General features: G+C 39.1%; 1 protein-coding gene across 2 annotated transcripts in view; it reads right to left on the reverse strand.

Moving 5' to 3' along the window:
- The window catches only part of syn3 (synapsin III), a 164,901-nt gene that overhangs the window by 14,546 nt on the left and 129,049 nt on the right, over window positions 1–21,306 (reverse strand). For both annotated transcript variants that reach the window (XM_047389546.1, XM_047389547.1), the window contains exons 7-10: window positions 18,418–18,480; window positions 9,439–9,581; window positions 7,403–7,477; window positions 7,068–7,170 (exon numbers count right to left, since the gene is read on the reverse strand). In XM_047389546.1, coding sequence (XP_047245502.1) covers window positions 7,068–7,170; window positions 7,403–7,477; window positions 9,439–9,581; window positions 18,418–18,480 — 384 coding nt within the window. The remainder of the gene's footprint in view (window positions 1–7,067; window positions 7,171–7,402; window positions 7,478–9,438; window positions 9,582–18,417; window positions 18,481–21,306) is intronic.

Consider the following 21,306-nt stretch of genomic DNA (forward strand, 5'->3'; position numbering starts at 1 on the left):
CCTCTTCTAAATCTATAAGGTCCAATTTGTTTATGGACCGCTATTCCCAGCAATGGCAACTATCACTATTCTGTAAACATCTTCCACAAGGTTAAGAATTTGTTCATACTGCACAGGACTCTGTGCAGGCCAGTCGAGTATCTCTACACCAAACTTTATAAACTTACAGCCATGTAAGTGATTGGAAAACCAGAATTCATGTATCTGGTGTTGTGACCCAGTATTTTTGGCAATTTAGTATATCTCAATGTTAGACATGTGGCACAGAGTAAGAAGGAATTGACCATGACGGAGGGTTTGAATCTGCGTTTTGCTGCATATACTGTACGTTCTGTGAGATGATTAGAGAGTACGTAGGTGTTGTGATTATGAATATGAATATACTATTTAATATTAATACTTAATTATTTTATTGAATAATATTTTGGTCTGTTGAGGGTTGTCCTGTGAATACCAGCCCAATAAGGCGGTGGTATTCGGACAAAATTGAAAGGGATGAGCCAAGCTCTGACATTATTGAACAGCAAAACTCTGTACACACACATAATTAATTCACACAATTTCTTAAAATACAAGAATTTATTAACAAAAATAAGTCAACTCAAAGTCAAACATATTTCAATCAACAAACTCTTTACTTTGCTAAAACAATCCAACTGAACTACCAAGCAGAATTAAAGAATAACGAAGACTAATGGGCTATGTACAATATAAACTAGTTGATTAAAGATGATTGAAAATCTGATGCAACATTACCATGCAATGTTTATGTTTGAGAACCAAGGATTATCTGGAGGAGTTTGGAAATGAAGTAAAGTTAGTCTTGGAACTAACTGAGGTAATAATTAGTATACCTTCAAACAACCATTCACAATGCAAGATCAGACAAAACATTATTTTAATAAAATAACATTTTAAAGAATGATTTGCTGATTAAACCGACCTTCTAATTAAACACCTCTGGTGTTTAATGAGCTGCCTTTATCTATTAAAATAATATTTAAAGAAATATTATTTTGAATAAGAACCAAGCCTTTCTGGATAACTGCGTCTTAATGGTGTTTAATTAGTTATCACGTTCAGTAAAATAGTATTTAAGGAAATATAATTTCCTAGATTGGAAACTAACAACCTTCCTGGATAAATGATCTTCAGCTGACTCAAAAAGTGGGCGAGCACGTGTTCTTAGCCGTTAGCGGTTGGGGCTAACACAAGAAGCTTATAGCTGGTCATCAGAATCAAACGCATACCTTTAAAATACCACTCATAAAAGGGTTGAAATGCATAAGCGTGGACGACACGTTATGGCCGGTCTGTGTTTAAAAACCACCCTTTGAAAAAGGACACAGAACACATCCTTAGCTGAATGCTAGGCTGCTAGCACTTACTGTAGCTGAGTTTCACAACACAAACAAAAACAAACATTAAACAAACATTATTTAGATTATTTACCTCTAAACTAATCTTCTCTGCCAAACACTACCTCTTTGTGAACCATGCTGAGGAGAAGTTCTCTTGGGCGTTGAGGAAAAACATCCACTTGTGGGTAAACATAGGCTTAACTTGCAGCTAACCTCTGTGGCTGTGGGGAAGGGCTTTTAGCTAGCCTGGTCGAACCATACAACAAAGGCACGTTCGGCCTCTTGAGTGGCCGCAATGCTGCGGGATAGCTCTCGCTATGATGCGGTCCCGGCCTTCTTTTCCAGGCCGTGAGGAAATCTGCTTCGATTAGAGCTGTTTCTGGAGGTCTCAGAAGAAAAGCCAAGTCAAGCTTGTTTTATAACATCCTTTATATGAATGCCGGATACTTGAACAGCAAATGATTACTTAACTTTGTTGCATGTGATCGTATGACACTTTTGGATCCAAGTTGAAGAGTTATGTCTGCTTGCCAGCCAGAGACATTAGCATGCTTTCTCTCCTTCCATCTCCGCTGGGGACCTGTGTGGAAGAGGTCTGTATGTTGGAACGCGGGGTTTTATTCAAACAGTGACGTCACGGGAAGTCCGCTGTTACTTCTGTTCTTGTTCCTGGCTGTGCTGGAAGTAGGTTACTGTGATTTATTTTGAAAATTCCAGAAAAGATAAAACCATGGCTGGGGCTCCAACACAGCTGAACAAATTAGCTGCTGCCTACCCTACTTACGGCAGACGATGCCATGCGTTGTATCCCTACCACAGCCTCCGACACACAGCATCAGCTTGTGGAATAAATAAAAAGAATCCCATTTTTCTGTTTACAGCAAGACCAGTCCAGTGATGTCACTAAATTTGTATTGTTGCTGCTTTTTGTTGGCCGTTGCTGGGACCCTAGTTTGTACAAAGTCATGCTGTTTTGTAAGCGAGTTACCAACATGAGCTACTGCATGGATAACTACTTCACTGAGAAAATGTTTGGGTATGAAGTGATGGTGCAACGTCATTCACTGGTGTCACGATGTCATTCAATTCAATTCAGTTTTATTTATATAGCGCCAATTCACAACACATGTTGTCTCAAGGCACTTCACAACAGTCAGGTTCATACATTCCAATTAATCCTGACCATTGAACAGTGCAGTCAGGGTTAGTTATTTATTCAAATTGGATAACAAGTTTTTCTGTTCAGGCAGATAATGAACTAGATAATGCACCAGAGGCTAAATGTACCCAGTGTTTTCTCCACTGTGAGAGACCAGTCACAAAAAAAGATGTCACCACTCAGGTGAGGATCAGTGACTCAATCTCTCAGCACCTCCAACAGTTGGTAGAGAAATTAGATGTATACTTTCCTGAGGAACCCAGAGAATGACAAATATAGAATTTGGACTATTTGCTGTGTATCCTACTGAAAATCGTGTGGCTTTGCCCTCACATCTGCAATCCCAGCTTCTGGAAGTTTCCACTGACGCCACTTTAATGTTGCAGAGGGGAAAACAGGACCTCCTAGGGATTTTGAGCTAAACTTTGAAGTTGGTCATTATGCGCTTGAGGCATGGAGGATTAAAAGTTTTTAAAATTCTGAGATTTTGAGCATGTTTAGGAGGTGTGGTTAGATTTCAAACTTTACCTACTTGCCAAAAAATTCAAACAGCTGCAACTTTCACATAGAAAGGCTGAATCACACCAAACTTGGTATGATTGATTCCATTTGGGTGCCCCACAATCTTATGTGGTCATATGCAGACTTCATCAAAGCCATACCCCCTGAGAACATAAAGTCACTTTTTTAACTTGGAAAGGTCCCTTTCTGATCTTTTTTACCTAATCAACTACAATGTGTGTCTGAAGAAAGATAACAAGTTGGTCTAACATGGTTTGGAACACAGAGACTATGCTCTGGAGGATGTGGCCCTGGCGGCAAGACAAAGTGCAACATCACACCGTGGCCATATGTTGGACCCTAATTTCCACATATATAATTTAATCTGCAGCAAATTCAATATGGTCGATCTTAGTCCGGCCCCTAAAAGAGCCATTTTGGATCAAAGCCACAATTTTCTCTCATTTACACACGTTGTTTCTGACCGAACTCCTACAGCTTTTGACTAACAGACTTTCAATTGACTCAGTATACTCTCAAGGCACTGCGGTGTCGTGTTCCATTTGCATACAGTTGGCTGTAAATGATACATGCATGATGCAATTTGCTCATAACTGGATATAAATGATCTTTGTAAACCTATAAACAGCTAAATCAGATTAGGTGTTTGCTGCATCAAAGCACGTGTGCGTGGCCAAGCCTCAACATCTGGCTACGCGCCATAAAAGATGAATGTGAAACATTTTGGTGGCGTATTTCAATTGAATCAGGCAGGGCTTGCCGGGGGCTTAAAGGCGGTAACTCATCGCCCCTGTGGCAGCAACGCAAACTGGAGCGGCGATGAGCTGCGAGGGCCGCCAACGCTGCTTGCATCTTTCATTTTGAATAGTTTCACTGACAAGTTTCTGCTGTAAGTTACATGGAGTGCTGCTCTGCTTATTGAAACTACTGTTTTATGACCTCTTTAAGATAAACATGATAAACTTATGTTTATGTCAGTTCTGATTTCAGCTCTGATTGAAATACATTTCTTCAAATAAGTAATTCTGCTGGGACAGTAGAGTGCCTTGTGAAAGTACATGACTGTTTCTGTGTATATGGACTGGTGAACTGTTCAGGATCTATGTTAGATTTAGCTTTGGGGGACTGTCACTGATTTGGTTCAATTCAGTTTTATTTATAAAGCGGCAACTCACAACACATGTCGTCTCAAGGCACTTTACAAAGTTAATTCAATCAATTCATACAAATTTCAAGTCAAGTACATACATTCCAATTAATCCTAACTATCAAACAGTGCAGTCAGATTAATTTTATTATGCAAATTGGTTAAAAGGTATTCTATCTAAGGAAACTCAGCAGATTTCATTGAGTCAGTGACTTGCAGCATGATGTAAGGTAATTGTCTAAAAATCTGAGTCTGAATTATAGAGAAGAAACCACATTAAAGGGCTAAAGTAGAATTTAGCTGTAAGTCCGACTAACAGATCAATGTCACTGTTGTTTAGGATTTAATTGTATTACATTATTGTGACAATGCACCACTGTATGGAGCTATAATATCATTTAGAATTACATCATTCTCATATCTGACATTGTGTCATATTAATTCATGTCATATGGCTGAAAAATTAAATAATGTGGATAAACCTATTACGGATTGCATTAAGCAATGGTTGCTCATGTTGAGTGGTGTTTACATGTCAAATTCCGTCACCCCCTTTATAAGGGGCCACAAAGGTGTAGTCTGCAGCAAATTTTATCAGTTTCATGAAGAAATTAATGAGGACTTCTGAGTAGCTTGCTACTTTTTATGAGAGAGAACTGTCATGGCTTTTGTCTTGAAAAAACTGTTGTCTAAAAACAGAATCCCAGGCCGATACACTGACAACTCTTCTGCAGTTTGTTAAACTGCAACAGGGGGCTAGAGGGGTACATCCAGGTGGATCAGACAGGGAGTAGTAAGGGGTTTTCATCGCCGAGCGCTGCTACTTATCTGCGTAACTAGTTTCTCCGTCCAAACTCTTAGATAACACTTCTCCAGGGAGCTGTGAGATATTTGCTGAGATAGTAAGAGGCTTACTTTCTCCAACAGAAGATAGAGAGCAGGGTGATGTCGTGCTTTCTGGCTAAATATGGGCGAGTCAGACTCGAACTTCAAGACACTGCTCTAAAAATAAAACTGATTACACATGACCCAGCTTTTTGTCTCTGAATGATCTCCATATCTGCTGTGACTGGGATTATTTGTTTTTTCTCTTTATTAATTCTTTATTAATAAAACATTCTAACATTTGGTGTATGGGTATGCGTTAACATTTCATGAACACATGAATGTATGTGTGTTTAGCAATGGTGGAAACCTCCAATCAGACAGTGCTACTGGTGTGGTATTCTTGTAGGAGAAACCCCCAAACATCCAACCACATTTGTTGTGTCGGTCTGCTTCTGTGTTGTTCTGTTTCACTACAGACTTCCAGCTCAAGTTAAAAATGAAACCTTACCAAAGTAGTAAGTGAGACAGCCGCTGACTTTTGATGTTTCTTCATTGTATTGACTGTGTTTGGTCTACAGACTAATTATTCTTTCAAGGCTTTCTTGATCATAACCCAAACCCAACTTTGGCTACACCCATGTCTGCTGTTTTAGAACACGTACTTTTCCTTGTTGGTGGTATGGTCAGGAAAGAAGGAAGAAATCGAATGTGATCTTTCCTCCAGACTGATATTGTTTTAGGCAAATTAACCAAACAAATTACAATGAAGCATCAGTGTTGTGAAAAGGTATTTGACCCCTGAACAGATTTCTTTTGTTTCTGTGTTTTGTCACATGTTTCAGATCATCACTAAAATATCAATATCAGACAAAGATAACGTGAGTAAATGCAAAAAACACTTTTAAAATGATGATTTCATTTAATAAGTAAAACAAACTTAACCCTATGTGAAAATACAGGTTCTCCCTTTCTACATCACAAATTAACTGTGATTAACCACTTCTTTTAAACTCAGTTTTACTAGACAGAGACTTGATTATTGCCAGACCCGTACAATCTCACCTCTCTGACAACATGAAGTAGGCTATAAAATCTCAAAAAGCAACACATTATGCCTCGATCTAAAGAAATTCAAGAACAGATATGAACAAAGTAACTGAAAACTATTGGTCTAGAAATGATTACCATAGAAAACTGCTTCTAGGGCTTTGGGACTCCAGAGAACCACAGTGAGAGCGATTATGATCATAAAATCAAAAACATGTTTTTTTCGGGCTGCTTAGTTGATTCAGGACTCGGACAACTTGATCATACAAGATGTTTTATCATGATCCTAAACCCTTAAAGCTCTCCAACATGCCTAAATTAAAACAATTTTGCATCAAAGGGTTGCCCAGTTACTTTTCCACATTTCTCTTAATTAATACAATCCTTATTTGAAAACTCCAGTTTTGATTTACTTAGGTTATATTTGTTTATTTTATTAGTTTAGTTTATTTAGTTTCTTTAAAAAATGATAATACATATTAATGAACATTAGCATGTAAATACATGAGATTAGCCTGACAAATTTCCATCTGTAGTCCCATTGGAAGTTTGGTTTTGAAGACACAAAAAGCAGTAGCAAGAAAAAACAAGCAGATGTAATACTACTTCTAAAATGCAAAGAAGACTAAAAATTCAAACATAAATATTTTAACTCAGCCATGATGAATATCTTGCTTTCCAGTAACCATATTTGAAGATGTTTTATAAAAAAAGTTGAAGAGTGGGAGTTTCCGTATGTTAATCAGAATTGTATTCTAGGTATGAGATGCACGATGAAAAACGTTAGGTATAGACCTTGATGACCTAAAACGTAAGTGTGACAAAAAGCAAAAACAGAAGAAATCTGTAACCGGCCAAATTATTTTTTCACAGCACTATAAGTATAGCTTCTATATAAAAATAACTGTGTAAAATGGCTTCAACTGTTGCATAAGGCAGCAGATTTTAGCCGCATTTTGCTTCAACTCTTTTTTGCTCGTTTTTTTTCGGAAAACACACTGACCTCAATGATGTAGTCATTGCCATCTTTTCCATGGACAGCCTTCACGGCACAGATGTCTAAGCCACCAAACATCTCAGCACAGGAGTCCACCCACATGCGATATCTGGAAGAGTCAAACCAACCAAAATATTCAACAAACAGTAATCACTGGAAAATTTAAAAGTACACCCAGTTATGTAACAGCATGTCCCTAAAAATGCATCAAAATAAAGCTGATTTGTGCTCAGAAACTACGTTAACAGGTGAGACTAAAGGCAGTTATGAAATATTCAAGTACAAATAAATATTTGTGTACAAAGAAGTAGATTTTTGAAGAAAACTCTAGGTCAGCTGACCTGTCCGTCATCGCGATCTGTTCCAACATGGCAGAGCCCGTGTTGGCCTTCCAGTTGCCAGAAATTGATGTTCTCCTGAAAGCCCCCCCACCCCAAAAAAATTAAAAATGAAGATCAGAAAGAAAATAAATAGAGTTGCTGCTACTTAGAAAGCTCCACAACGTCTGTCTGCGTCATTAAACAACTAACCTCGTGAGATAAACTATCACACATTCATCAGTGCCGGTGATTGCTGTACACACCTCAGAGCCAATTAAGGACATGCTTTATTGGTAAGACTGGAGGAAATGGGGGATCAGAAAGTTTTCCTCCATTTGTTTATTGGGCAATTTTTGCGATAGGCTAACTTGACAATTAGAAAGTTGTTAACTTAAGCTTTTTGCTGCTTCACGCTCGGCTAATTATGTTGCTTCTAAATGGGTGTGGGTTAAATATTACTGGAAAATGAAGTTAGCTACTTGTTTGTTCTGACAACAATACCAAGAACACCTGCAAAGTCACAGCCTAAAACTAGATGCTAAATGTTACATTTAAAGACACCTTAAGCAAATTTCAGGGTCTTAGTTGTTGTGTTCATGCTTTTTTCACATTTTACCACAAACTTTAATGCAATGTCCTGGAATTTTTATGTAAAGACTCAACACACAGTAATGCATAATGGAGGAAAACCACTGAAAATTACGGGGTACCTTCTGGGTAATATCCTTACTAGTTTTGCAAACTATTTTGCAATAGTTTTGCAAAATAGTTTGCAAAACTATTGCAAAATCGCACCATTACATGAAGATGCTTTGATCTAAAGATCTTCCTTGTAGCTCTGGCTTAATGTTTAGGGACATTGTCCACAAGAAGGTGAACCTCCACCCAGTCTAATGTTTCTTGTCCCCTTTAAAATGGTTTCTTCCAGGATTGTCCTGTATTTCGCTCCATCATCTAACTTCACATTAACTCTGATTAGCTTCCCTGTTGAAGAAACACACCCCCTCAGGATAATGCTGCCACCACCATGATATGCCATTGGGATGGTGTGTTCAGGGTGATGTACAATGTGAGTTTTTCCCAACACAGAGATTTGCATGTTGAGCAAATGATTAAATGTTGGTCTAACCTGACCAGAGTAAGTTCTTCAATATGTTTGGTGTTACCAGTAATGGCTAACCACAAACAGTCGTTCTTATGGCTTTTTTCTTGCTAGTTATCAGTAAAGGCCAGATTTGTGGAATGCACACCTGAAAGCTGCCTTGTCAATAGATTCTTCCACCTGAGCTAGGGACCTACAGCTCCCCCATAGTTACCATGAGCCTCTATGGTAGGTCTCTGATTAATGCTCTCCCTACCCAGTCTGTCAGTTAAAGCTCTTTATTTCCACATTAAGAATTGGACTTTGTCATGTGAAAAGTTTAGGATACTTTGTTGTAATCTCACTGTTATAAACGTCCTGATCTCTCTGTGGTCTTTGGTCTTCATGACGCTGTTTGTTCACTAATGTTCTCTACCAAAACTCTGAGGCCTTCACAGAACATCCAGATGTTCCCAATTAAATTACGTATAAGTGGACTCTGTTTAGTAATTAGGAGAATTCTGAAGGCAGCTAGTTGAACTGAATTTTATTTAGGAGTATCAGAGGAAAGGGAGAGAAATACAAACGCATGGCAATCCCTTTAAAGCATTTATTATTTTCATTCAACATCACAATTAAGCTTCACTATATGTTGGGCCATAACATAAAGTCATAATGAAACACATTAAAGGTAGTAAGATGAAAACGTGAAAAAGGAGAATTAATATTTTTGAAAGGCACTTTCTGCTACATCTTGCTTTTCGTTCATGTTTTGCTCTTAAAAAACTTGGAAGAAGAGTGTTTGCGGATGAATTGCAAAAAATAGTTTCGTGGGAGGGCCAAGTTACATCACAAACTGTCAGTTTCTTGTAGAGTTGTATTTTTATTGAGGCTTACATGCCTTTGTTGTCTCTAATCTCTATCTGACTTTGAAGCAAACCAAACATATGGTGCCGGTAGTGTGAAAACCTCCTACATGTAAGCCTTGTAGTTGTTGCCAATCTTCTGGATGCGGATGTCATATTTTGACTGGACATAGGGCTCGGTAGTGGCATAGGTTCCAGCCAGGGCCACCACGCTGGTGATGTCCTGGAAGTCCTGTTGGTTTTCCACTTTAATCTGCAGGAGAGACGCCACTTGTTAGTGACTGGCTAATTACAAAGCAAGGCGCTCCTGCCAAAGCTGGTAGTGGCCTCTCCGAATCCCACAGGAATCTCAGACTTGTACACAGACCGGATAATAAAGAGTCCCTGAATGGAAACATGGCCAGGGGCGCCTTTGAACTACGTCACCATCAAGTTATTAGGCTATAGACTGTAAACACAGACTGGAGGGAAATGACGCAGTGGCAGCTAATCCACACAGAACAAGTCTGCAACATAAAATTTATTTTTCACAACATACTGGTAAATGTCCTTTAAACCATTTGTTTTTATCAAATGATGTATTTGAAAATGCCTAATCTCAAGTAAATGGAAACTACATATATACAAAAACATTAAGTGGTCGCATGTAATAATAATTGAGTTTATCATTAAAAAGCAAACATGGCCAAGACTTTGATTTTACATCTTATTTGAGGTTAGTGCCCACTGTGTTCTCTATTTCTTACAGCTACAGGGCCTGAGAATCCAGGTGACAGAAATGTGTCTCTGTCGCTTCTTTTTCTTGAAACAATACATACTAATGTCATGATGGGGTTTTGGGTCGGACCAAAGTGTAGACAAGAGCTTGGGAGGCGCATCTGAATTTATCCTCGTTTATTTAGAGATTGCAAGGTGAGAGCAAAAACGTAGCATGGTTTCCAAGCAAAGCAAAAACAAAGCATAGACATGATAGGGAACAGGGTTGTGATGAACACAAGGAACCAGCAACACATAATGACAAAACCAACTAATATACTGAAGGATAACAAAGGGCAGGTAATCAGTGGAACAGGAAACAGGTGTGACAAGGAGGCAGGGAGGCAGAAGGAACAGGTGAAACAAATTCAAAGACTGAGCATGGGTAAAATGACTAATAAACATTAAACAGAAAACACAGACCGAGCAAAAGTATAAACAAAGACAAATAATCAAATGAAGCATAAGAAAACTAGAATAACCACGCACTAAAATAAACAGAGAAACAAGAGGGAAACATAGGAACACCAACAGCAATCTAAGAACAAACAAAGAGCCCATAAAGAAAACCTGAATACCAAAGTAAACAAACCCAAGCACACACTGACTGAACTGATTGGAAAGGAAACAGAAAATAAACTAGTAAACAAGAAGAGTGCAAAGGAACAAATAATAAAACACAATTAAACACAAAGATACTAAAGAGAAATAAAACTAGAGAATCCAGGGAAGACCAAGAACTATAATAAATACAATAAGAATAATAATAACAATAAACAACTATACAAAGTAATAAGAAAACAACCATAAAGGAACTTAAGAAGGAAAACACTAGGAGGCGGTAGAGGGAGAAAAAGAAAACATGATACAAAAACCAAAATAGAAAACATCTAAGCAACAGGTAAACAAACACAAAGCCACAAACAAAGTCCAAAAATGTCACACCCTGACATAACCCCCCCCTCAAGGTCGGATTCCAGACGACCACAAAAAAAGTTCAAAAATATCACACCCTGACAACTAAAGTATTTATTGAAAACTGTTTTTCAATTGTATAGAGAATGATCATGACAAACAAATATTTGGCGGGCATTGGCCCCATCAAGGTTTCAAGGTATACCTCAGTTTTGAAAAGTCATGGTTTCCAAGAAGGCTATTGATAATTATTTTTGGTAGATACAGTGCTACAAAAAAAAGTGTTTGGCCCCCTACAGATTTTGTCTGTTTTTGCAGACAAAGCAATACTTGAATGTTTTAGATCATCAAACAAATGTTAATATTGGATAACCTGAATAAATACAAAAAGCAACTTTTAAATTATGATTTTAGTAATGAAGAGAAAAAAGCTACCAAAACTAACCTGGCCCTATGTTGAAAAGTAACTGTCCTATAACCCCCTTTGTGAACAAAAAACACCACCAAGTGTGTGAAAGGACTTTGGCCCACTCTTCTTTGCAGAACTGTTTTAGTTAAGCTATATTGGAGCGTTTCAAAGCATTGAGCGACCTGCTTAAATTCATGCCACGTCATACTTGTACTGATGGCCGCATCTTCTCCCTTTCTGGCAGAATACATAGTTCCAACAATTACGGCAAGTCATCCAGGTCTTGAAACAGCAAAGTCACCATCTCATCCATCCCACTACCACCACCAGGTTTGCTTGTGAATATAATGGAGTTTTTTTTTCTGAAATTATTTAACGGGACAAACACCTTCCAAAAAGTTCCACTTTTGTCTATAGTATCATCAAGATATCTTTTTTACAAATGGCCAACAGTGGTCTTGGAACTCTCCTATTGGATGGTGTTTTTGCCCCAGTCCCTTTCTTAGCGTTGAATCAACAACCTTAACTGAGACAGGTGAGGTCTGCACTGCGTCTGATGTTCAGGTTTTTTGTGAGCTCCTGGATGAGTTGTCAATGTAACTGTAGTTTTCTGTAGTCCCAAAGCATTGAGAAGAACTTACATCCTGATCACCACCAGGAGAATGGATCATATCACACACCGGTTCTCCCTCTTAGCATACATTTCTCACAGCTTATTTTTCTCTAAAACACTAAATGGGCTAAATGAGCTAAAATGCATTTCTGAGTTTCTTGTCAAGTATGAACCATGCAGACCCCTCAGGTAACCACAGACCTGCTTACTCAGTGCTCCCAGGACCCGAAATAAACAAGACGAAGCCCCATTTAGTGTATTTGCTCCTCAGCTTTGGAACAATCTCCCTGAAAACCTGAGATGTGAATAAACTGTTGGCTCATTTAAATCAGTACTGGAAACATTTTTTACAGAGTTTTTGTGCCAAAAACCTAACGTATGAACTCTATGCATGAATTTATATAGTAACATGTTTTTTTATGTGTTTACTGAGACTTCTATTGGCCTCTCCTTTTCAGTGTTTTTTCATTTAACGCCTTTGCTTTGATTTCCTATGAAGCACTTTGGATAACCTTCTTGCTCTTGCTTTGTTGTCCTTTTGAGAATAATAGATGTCAGTAGGTTTAATTTCTTTAAACTAGGGCAGAGGTATTTTTCAGACCTTTTAGCCTACTTCATGTTATCAGACCGATTCTATTGGCCAGGCCTTGGTTTGACCAGTGATATTGAACGATGTGGGCATATGTGATGGTGAGAGGGATCATTTATAATTAATCAGCATTTTATGTTATTATACTGTATGTTATTTAAGTTTAGTGATCTGCAACATTTAAGGGTGACAAAAAAGCACAAAAGGCAAAATCTGTAAAGGATTAAATACTTTTCCACAGCATTGCAAGCACTTAAAACAAATGTTGGCATCAGGCTACAACAGCAATCAGCCCGTCTGTAAAATAAACAGCCTACTCAAGCCTAGCTACTGAGGTACATGCTTTGGCTGTCATTCATTACAAAAACATTGTTGGAAAAAAATTATTAGTAATGTGAGGACTCCAAGAACATTTAAACTGCTGAGAGACCAATTTTCTTAACAGAGCAACATGTTTTGGCTAGTGCCCTTCATCGGGGTCATCCGAAGATCACGCGCTAAATGTGTTGGTCTGTTTTTCTAAAATTCCTTGCTTTTTTTCTTCTGTTTCTTATTCATAATACATTTTCTAAAAAGTAGCTACCTTTTGCTTTGATTACTGCTCCGCACACTCTTGGCATTCTGTTGATGAGCTTCAAGAGGTAGTCACCAGAAATGGTTTTCCAACAGTCTTGAAGGAGTTCCCAGAGATGCTTAGCACTTGTTGGCCCTTTTGCCTTCACTCTCCGGTCCAGTTCACCCCAAACCATCTCAATTGGGTTCAAGTCCGGTGACTGTGGAGGCCAGGTCATCTGGCGCAGCACCCCATCACTCTCCTTCTTGGTCAAATAGCCCTTACACAGCCTGGAGGTGTGTTTGGGGTCATTGTCCTGTTGAAAAATAAATGATGGTCCAACTAAATGCAAACCGGATGGAATAGCATGCCTCTGCAAGATGTTGTGGTAGCTATGCTGGTTCAGTATGTCTTCAATTTTGAATAAATCCCCAACAGTGTCACCATCAAAGCACCCCCACAGCATCACGCCTCCTCCTCCATGCTTCACGGTGGGAACCAGGCATGTAGAGTCCATCCGTTCACCTCTTCTGCACCACACAAAGACACGGTGGTTGGAACCAAAGATCTCAAACTTGGACTCATCAGACCAAAGCACAGATTTCCACTGGTCTAATGTCCATTCATTGTGTTCTTTAGCCCAAACAAGTCTCTTCTGCTTGTTGCCTGTCCTCAGCAGTGGTTTCCTAGCAGCTATTTTACCATGAAGGCCTGATTCACACAGTCTCCTCTTAACAGTTGTTCTAGAGATGTGTCTGCTGTTAGAACTCTGTGTGACATTGACCTGTTCTCTAATCTGAGCTGCTGTTAACCTGCGATTTCTGAAGCTGGTGACTCGGATGAACTTATTGTCCGCAGCAGAGGTGACTCTTGGTCTTTCTTTCCTGGGCAGTCCTCATATGAGCCAGTTTCTTTGTAGCGCTTGATGGTTTTTGCGACTGCACTTGGGGACACTTTCAAAGTTTTCCCAATTGTTCGGACTGACTGACCTTCATTTCTTAAAGTAATGATGGCCACTCGTTTTTCTCTACTTAGCTGCTTTTTTCTTGCCATAATACAAATTCTAACAGTCTATTCAGTAGGACTATCAGCTGTGTACTGCATCCACCTCCTGCACAACACAACTGATGGTCCCAACCCCATTTATAAGGCTTGAAATCCCACTTATTAAACCTGACAGGGCACACCTGTGAAGTGAAAACCATTTCAGATGACTACCTCTTGAAGCTCATCAACAGAATGCCAAGAGTGTGAGGAGCAGTAATCAAAGTAAAAGGTGGCTACTTTGAAGAACCTAGAATATAAGACATATTTTCAGTTGTTTCACACTTTTTTGTTCAGTATATAATTCCACATGTGTTAATTCATAGTTTTGATGCCTTCAGTGTGAAGCTACAATATTCATAGACATAAAAAATAAAGAAAACTCTTTGAATGAGAAGGTGTGTCCAAACTTTTGGTGTGTACTGTAGATGATTTTGGAGGTTTTCAGTCGTTCATTGACAAACAAAGCCCAAAAAACACAGATAAAGTCATCCACATTTTCTGGGTGGAACAAAGAAGTCCTGTTCGAGATGATGCTATACAAGCAACACTAGGATAACAAACAGGTGGCGAACTGAGCATGAGTAAGAATGTTCCCAAACTGTAAAAGGTTTCAACAGCAGGGTGGGCAACTTTAAAGTGGTTCTAGTAAACAGTGTCGTCAGTTTGAAGGGTCATAACAGGAATATATTTGGTAAAACCAACAACTGAAGCAGTGAAGAAGCCATTTGGTCTAATTTGAACAGATTAATTTAAGACGCGGAGTAGCAAATTAAATGGCCATACAAACTAATTTATTTGTCATATACGGGGGTTTTTGTGGACCAAAATGCAGAGGCAGGCAAGGAGATGGCATGGCGAGCCGAACGATGATTTATTAAGTAACTACGGTTAAACAGAAGGCAGGCAGGCAGGCAGGGTGTAACAGAAAGATTTACAGGAATCCAGGTCAGACAGAGTACGAGAAACAAATGAAGAAGTTGATGAAACAAACCAGCGGGGAACAAAGAAAACAGATAATATAATACAGACTAATATATAGAGGGAAATGAGTGTGGAACAATAGACAAGTAATCAATGGAACTAGGGACAGGTGTGACATGGCAAGCAGGGAGGATGAAGGACAGGTGAAACTAATGCAAAACTAAATCATGGGAGAAGGAACTGATTAACAAACTCAGAGAAACAGATCTAAGAAAACTATAACAACCTAAGATATAAGAACCTGGCAAATAAGAATGAACAAAAGAAACCATAAAGGAAACCCTAACTAAAAATTAAACAAACCCAAACAAACACTGACTGAAACTAACTGGGAAGGGAGCAGAGAAAAACGGAGACTAGAATAAATGTAAACAATAAGTGGAACAAAGTATAGTGGCAAACAATAACTACAAGCTAACCTATAGAAGGAACTAAAACAATAGAAACCAACACAGGGAACTAAACTAGGGATAAGGCTGAGAAGAACTACAAACATAAAGGGAAAGGAACACTGAGTAAATAATAACTGAAGGGGAATTAATGACAAGAGGAGGAACAGGGAAAAGAAGCTAATAAACTAGAAGAGTGCAGCAAGAACAAATAACCAGCAATAAACAAGCATAGAAACACTAAGCAGGAAACTAAACTAGAAACCCCAAAGAAGAAAAGGGAACTGTAATAATAATTATAATAAGGTGAAAACCATTCTAATAAATGAGAAAGCAACCACCAAAGGAACTATCGGCGAGGGGAGAAAGAACTTACTAAAACTAGAAAGCAGGAGAGAGAACAAAACTATCAGGAAACAGAAAGAAATAAACAAACATGACTACTAAATCCAAAGAACTAGAAACACGTAACTGAAGAGTAAACAAACGCAAAACCACACCAAAGTCCAAAATGGCAGATCCTAACATTATTTCTAGCTCCACTAACAATGAGCTCTTTAGAATCTAATTGATAAAACAAAGTCACGCACAACGATGGCTTTTTAGATGCCCTTCAGCTCTCTGGAATATTCAATTGTATCTAGGTTCTAACCTAGAATGATGAAGGCAAAATAATTAAAAGTTGAATCTCCCTGTTAAAATGAAATAAATAATGAAAAGAGGAGCTTTCTGATAACCTATTTTGTCACAGATATTGCATAACTCCATTACTTTACTTGAATAATTAACAAAGATTAACTCTAAATTCAATGTTGACATGACAGGGATTTTGTCACGGCAGTTATCTTTGAACTTTGTAGTCAGTCAAACTGTGAAAGAGAACAAGTGGTTGTTTAAAGTCCACTGAGAGGCGGAATCGGTCTGTACCATGTACATTTGATTTCTGTTTCAGTTTCCTGTAGGAACCTAAGATTCATCAAAGCTTCTGTAAAACGTATGTTTGATTAATCAAAACAAACCAAATGCACACGTTCTGTAGAAACTCAGCAACAGGTTTTCTGACGTAACTGGTGATAATTGCAAGGGAGAAAGATTCCAAGCATTAAGGTAAACACAACAGCTTCAATATGATGTAATAGTTATCATTAAATACCTAATTACAACAAAGATAAAAGTCCTGCTACAACCCCAGTTCCAGTGAAGCTGGGACGTTGTGTAAAACGTAAGTAAAAGCAAAATTCAGTGATTTGCAAATCTTGTTCAATCTACATGCAATTAAATACACTACAAAGACCAGATATGTAATGTTCAAACTGATAAACTTTATTGTATTTTGCAGATATTTACTCATTTTGAATCTGATGCTTGCAACACGTTTCAGAAAAGTTGGTACAGGGGCATCTTTACCACTGTGTTACATCACTTTTCCTTGTAACAACACTCAGTAAGCATTTGGGAACTGAGGACACTAAGTGTTGGAGCTTTGTAGGTGGAACTCTTTCCCATTTGTTCTTGATGTGCAACTTCAGTTGCTCAACAGTCCAGGTTATTTGGCGTCTTATTTTGTGCTTCATAATGCAACACACATTTTCAATGGGAAACAGGTCTATACTGCAGGCAGGCCAGTCTAGTACCCGCACTCTTACTATGAAGCCACGCTGTTGTAAAACGTGCAAAATGTAGCTTGGCATTGTTTTCGCTAAAATAACCAAGGACGTCCCTGAAAAAGATGTAGGATGGAAGCATATGTTGCTCCAAAACCTGTAAGAACCTTTCAGCATTAATGTTGCCTTCACAGCTGTGCAAGTTACCCGTGCCATGGAACTAAAACGCCCCCACACTTGTACAGATCCTGGCTTTTAAACTTTAAGGTGTTAAAAATCCAGAAAGCCCTTTTCCTCTTTGAGGCGGATTACATGACACCTATGATTTCCAGAAACTATTTGAAATGTGGACTCCGGACCACAGCACACTTTTCCACTTTGCATTTATCCATTTCAGATGAGCTCAGGCCCAGAGAATCTGGCAGTGTCCTTGGGTGTTGTTTGTATATGGCTTTCGCTTCCCATGGTTTAAGTTTAAACTTGCACTTGTAGATGTAGCGATGAACTGTGTTAACTGACACTGGTTTTCTGAAGTGTTCCTGAGTCCATGTGGTCATATCTAGAATGATGTTGGTTTTTAACACAGTGTCTCTTGAGGGATCAAAGGTGACAGGCATTCAATGTTGGTTTTCGGCTTACATGCATAGATTTCTCCAGATTCTATGATATTATGGACTGCAGATGAGAAAATTCCTAAATTCGTTGCAATTGAATGTTGGAAAACATTGTTCCTAAACTGCTGGACTATTTGCTCATGCAGTTGTTCACAAAGTGGTAAACCTCGCCCCATATTTGCTTGTGAACCACTGAGCCTTTCAGGGATGTTCCTTTTATACCCAATCATGACACTCATTTGTTTCAAATTAACATGTTCACCAGTGGAATTTTTCCAACAGGGGTTATTTGAGCATTCCTCAACTTTCTGATCTTTTGTTGCCCCAGTCCCAGCTTTTTTGGAACGTGTTGCAAGCATCAAATTCAAAATGAGTGACTATTTACAAAAAAACAATGATGTTTATCAGTTTGAACATTAAATATCTTCTCTTCGTAGTGTATCCAATTGCATATATGTTGAACAGGATTGTAAATCATTGTATTCTGTTTTATTTATGTTTTACACAACAGGTTGCAAATCCATCCATCAGCGCTTTGAGTGCCTTGTTGCTGAAAAGCGCTATATAAATAAACTTGACTTGACATGTGAATGTTCTTTAATATTTCAAAGAAACTCACCTTTCCCATGCCAGCATGAGCATGTCCCATCTTGACTACCACAGGAAATGAAGGGGTTGTAATCTGGAACAGGAACAGGAACAGGAACATCATGACAAAATTATTAATAAAATTGCAAAAGGTTTTCCTGGGAATATTTTGACACCACTTGTTAATGTACTTAAATTCCACATTTCACATTTGTCCACATGGGGACACTGGAGGCCAGCTGGATGTACAACAGTGACAAATTTAGGCTTATTATTTTGCCTGCTCAGTTAGTGTAAAAAAACAAAACATGTGAAACAAATTCTTTTTTCAGGAACAGGAATGCAACCTTGAGCTACCTTTCCATTATGTTTTTTAGTAATTAGACAAAAAATTATAATTTAATTATCCGGTAATGCTACCAGCTAACTGTGGATATTGCAACAGTGGAGGACTTTTTGACATTATGTTGATATAAAGTGCAAATTTTTAGCATGTAAAAAATAACATAAAACTCATTTTAGCTCATCCTAAAATAATAGCTAATTACTTGAGGTTTTATTGATGTAGCAGCCTATTAGATATATTTTAAAAATATAAATACACTGCCCGACCAAAAAAAAGTCACCACCAAAAAGAAAGGTCACACACTCTAATATTTCGGTGGACCGCCTTTAGCTTTGATCACAGCACGCATTCACTGTGTCAATGTTTTGATAAGCTTCTGCAGTGTCACAAGATTTAGTTCCATCCAGTGTTGATGGAATAACCTGGTCATTCAGTATATTCAGGTAGTCAGCTGACCTCATTCTTCGGGCACATAATTTTGCTGAACCCCAACAAACTGCAGCAACTTCAGATCATGCCACTTCCCTCACAGGCTTGTACAGTAGGCACGAGGCATGATGGGTGCATCACTTCACCTGCCTCTCTTCTTACCTGATGCGCCCATTACTCTGGAACAGGGTAGATCTGGACTCATTAGACCACACGATCCTCTTCCAGTCCTCCAGAGTTCAATCTTTATGTTCCCTAGCAGACTGTAGCCTTTTTTTTCAGTAAGCCTTACTGATCAGTGGTTTTCTTCAGTCCCAATCCATTGAGTTTCATTTGCATTGTGCATATAAATTGTTCAATAAATCAAAAAATTTTTTATGGTTTGATTTGGCCAAACGTTAAAGAGATTGCTGATTATGATCATTCAGGATTTATTTCTAACCGCATTTCTTCCTCGAAGACAATGGTTCTCATCTATCCTTTCGGACTGACATCCGAAAGGATAGATGCCAACACTGTCTACAGTGGGGGTGGACAGCTGCTAACCTCGACGTGGGACATTATCGGGCACTGGGAGAAGTACATCGAGGATCCCCTCAATCCTGCTTTCACGCCTTCCCAAAGCAGAGAATGAGGACTAGGAGTTAGTTTGGTTTCGCTACCCAGGCCGAAGTCACCGAGGTGGTAAAAGCTTAATGGGCGCAAAGTTTCAGGGGTGGAAAAGATCCGCCTTGAGTACCTCAGGTCTCTGGATGTTGTCGGGCTGTTGTGGATGACAGGCCTCTTTAACAGGTGATTGTTGACAGTGGCTCTGGACTGGCAGATCTGGGTGGTGGACCCCCTTACAAGAAGGGGGACCGAAGGTTGTGTTCCAACTACAGGGGCATCACACTCCTCATCCTCCGTGGGAGCACATATACCAAGTTGTTGGAGAGAAGAGTACAGTCAACCGTCAAACTTTGGTTTTAGGAGGAGCAGTGTGGTTTTCATCCCAGTCATGGAACATGTGACCAGCTCTACACCCACTACAGGGTGCTCGAGGGTTTATGGGAGTTTGCCCAACCAGTCCACATTTGCTTTGTGGACCCGGAGAAGGGATTGAACCAAATTCCTCATGGTGCCCTGCGGGGGGCACTCCAGGAGTACGGAGTCAGGGCAGTTCGCAGCCAAGTGTGAAGCGGCGGGAATAAGGATCAGCTACTCCAAATCCAAGGCCCTCTCTGGGTTGGAGAGGAGTTCCTGTATTTTGGGATGTTGTTCATGAGTGAGGGGAGAATAAAGTGGGGGATCGACAGATGGATTGTTGCAGTCATCGCAGTATTGTGGACACTGCGCCCGTCCGTTGTGGCGAAGGGAGAGCTAAGCTGAAAGGTGAAGCTCTCCATTTACCATTCATGACAGAAAGAACGAGATCCCAGATACAACTGGCTGAAATTAGCTTCCTCCGCAAGGTGATCAGGCACTCCGTTAGAGACAGGGTGAGGAGCTCAGCCATCCCTGAAGAGCTCGGAGTAGAGCCGCTGCTCCTTCACATCTCAGCTGAGGTAAGTCGGGTATATGTTCCAGGTGCCCTCTAGAGGTGCCTTGGGACACGTCCCACTGGGAGGAGGCCCAGGGGATTTGCTTTGGGGTAAATTAAGTTACAGGAGCAATAGTGTAAACACTTACTGGAACACTCACTTTACACTGTAGTACATGTCAATATGAACACCTTTCCACACTCACAGTGAGCATAACAGATATTAAACATGTCAATATTGCCCTTAGTACACATATATATCTATGAAATTTACGCCAGATGTAATTACACAAGAAAATCACACACACAAAGGAATCAAACCACATTCCTCGGATATTAAACTAATAAAGTATAATTAAAGATTCTTCCACAGATTTCCGTACCTCATGTATTAAATAAAATGTTTGTAACAATGTGTTCACATAACACTACAAACTAAGCATCATTAGTTGGGATATTGATGATTGATAATCACCAACATCCCTACCAAGCAAAATTTAATTGAAAGGACAGAAAAGATGGAATTGCCTTTTGTCTGGATAATATCTATATGTGGCTGAAAAGTGAAGGGTAAAAAGCCATGTACAAGAATACATTGTGGTACATATGTGGTATAAAAGCAGTTA

Source organism: Girardinichthys multiradiatus, chromosome 17 (genome assembly GCF_021462225.1).
Source record: "Girardinichthys multiradiatus isolate DD_20200921_A chromosome 17, DD_fGirMul_XY1, whole genome shotgun sequence".
Classification (NCBI taxonomy): Eukaryota; Metazoa; Chordata; class Actinopteri; order Cyprinodontiformes; family Goodeidae; genus Girardinichthys; species Girardinichthys multiradiatus.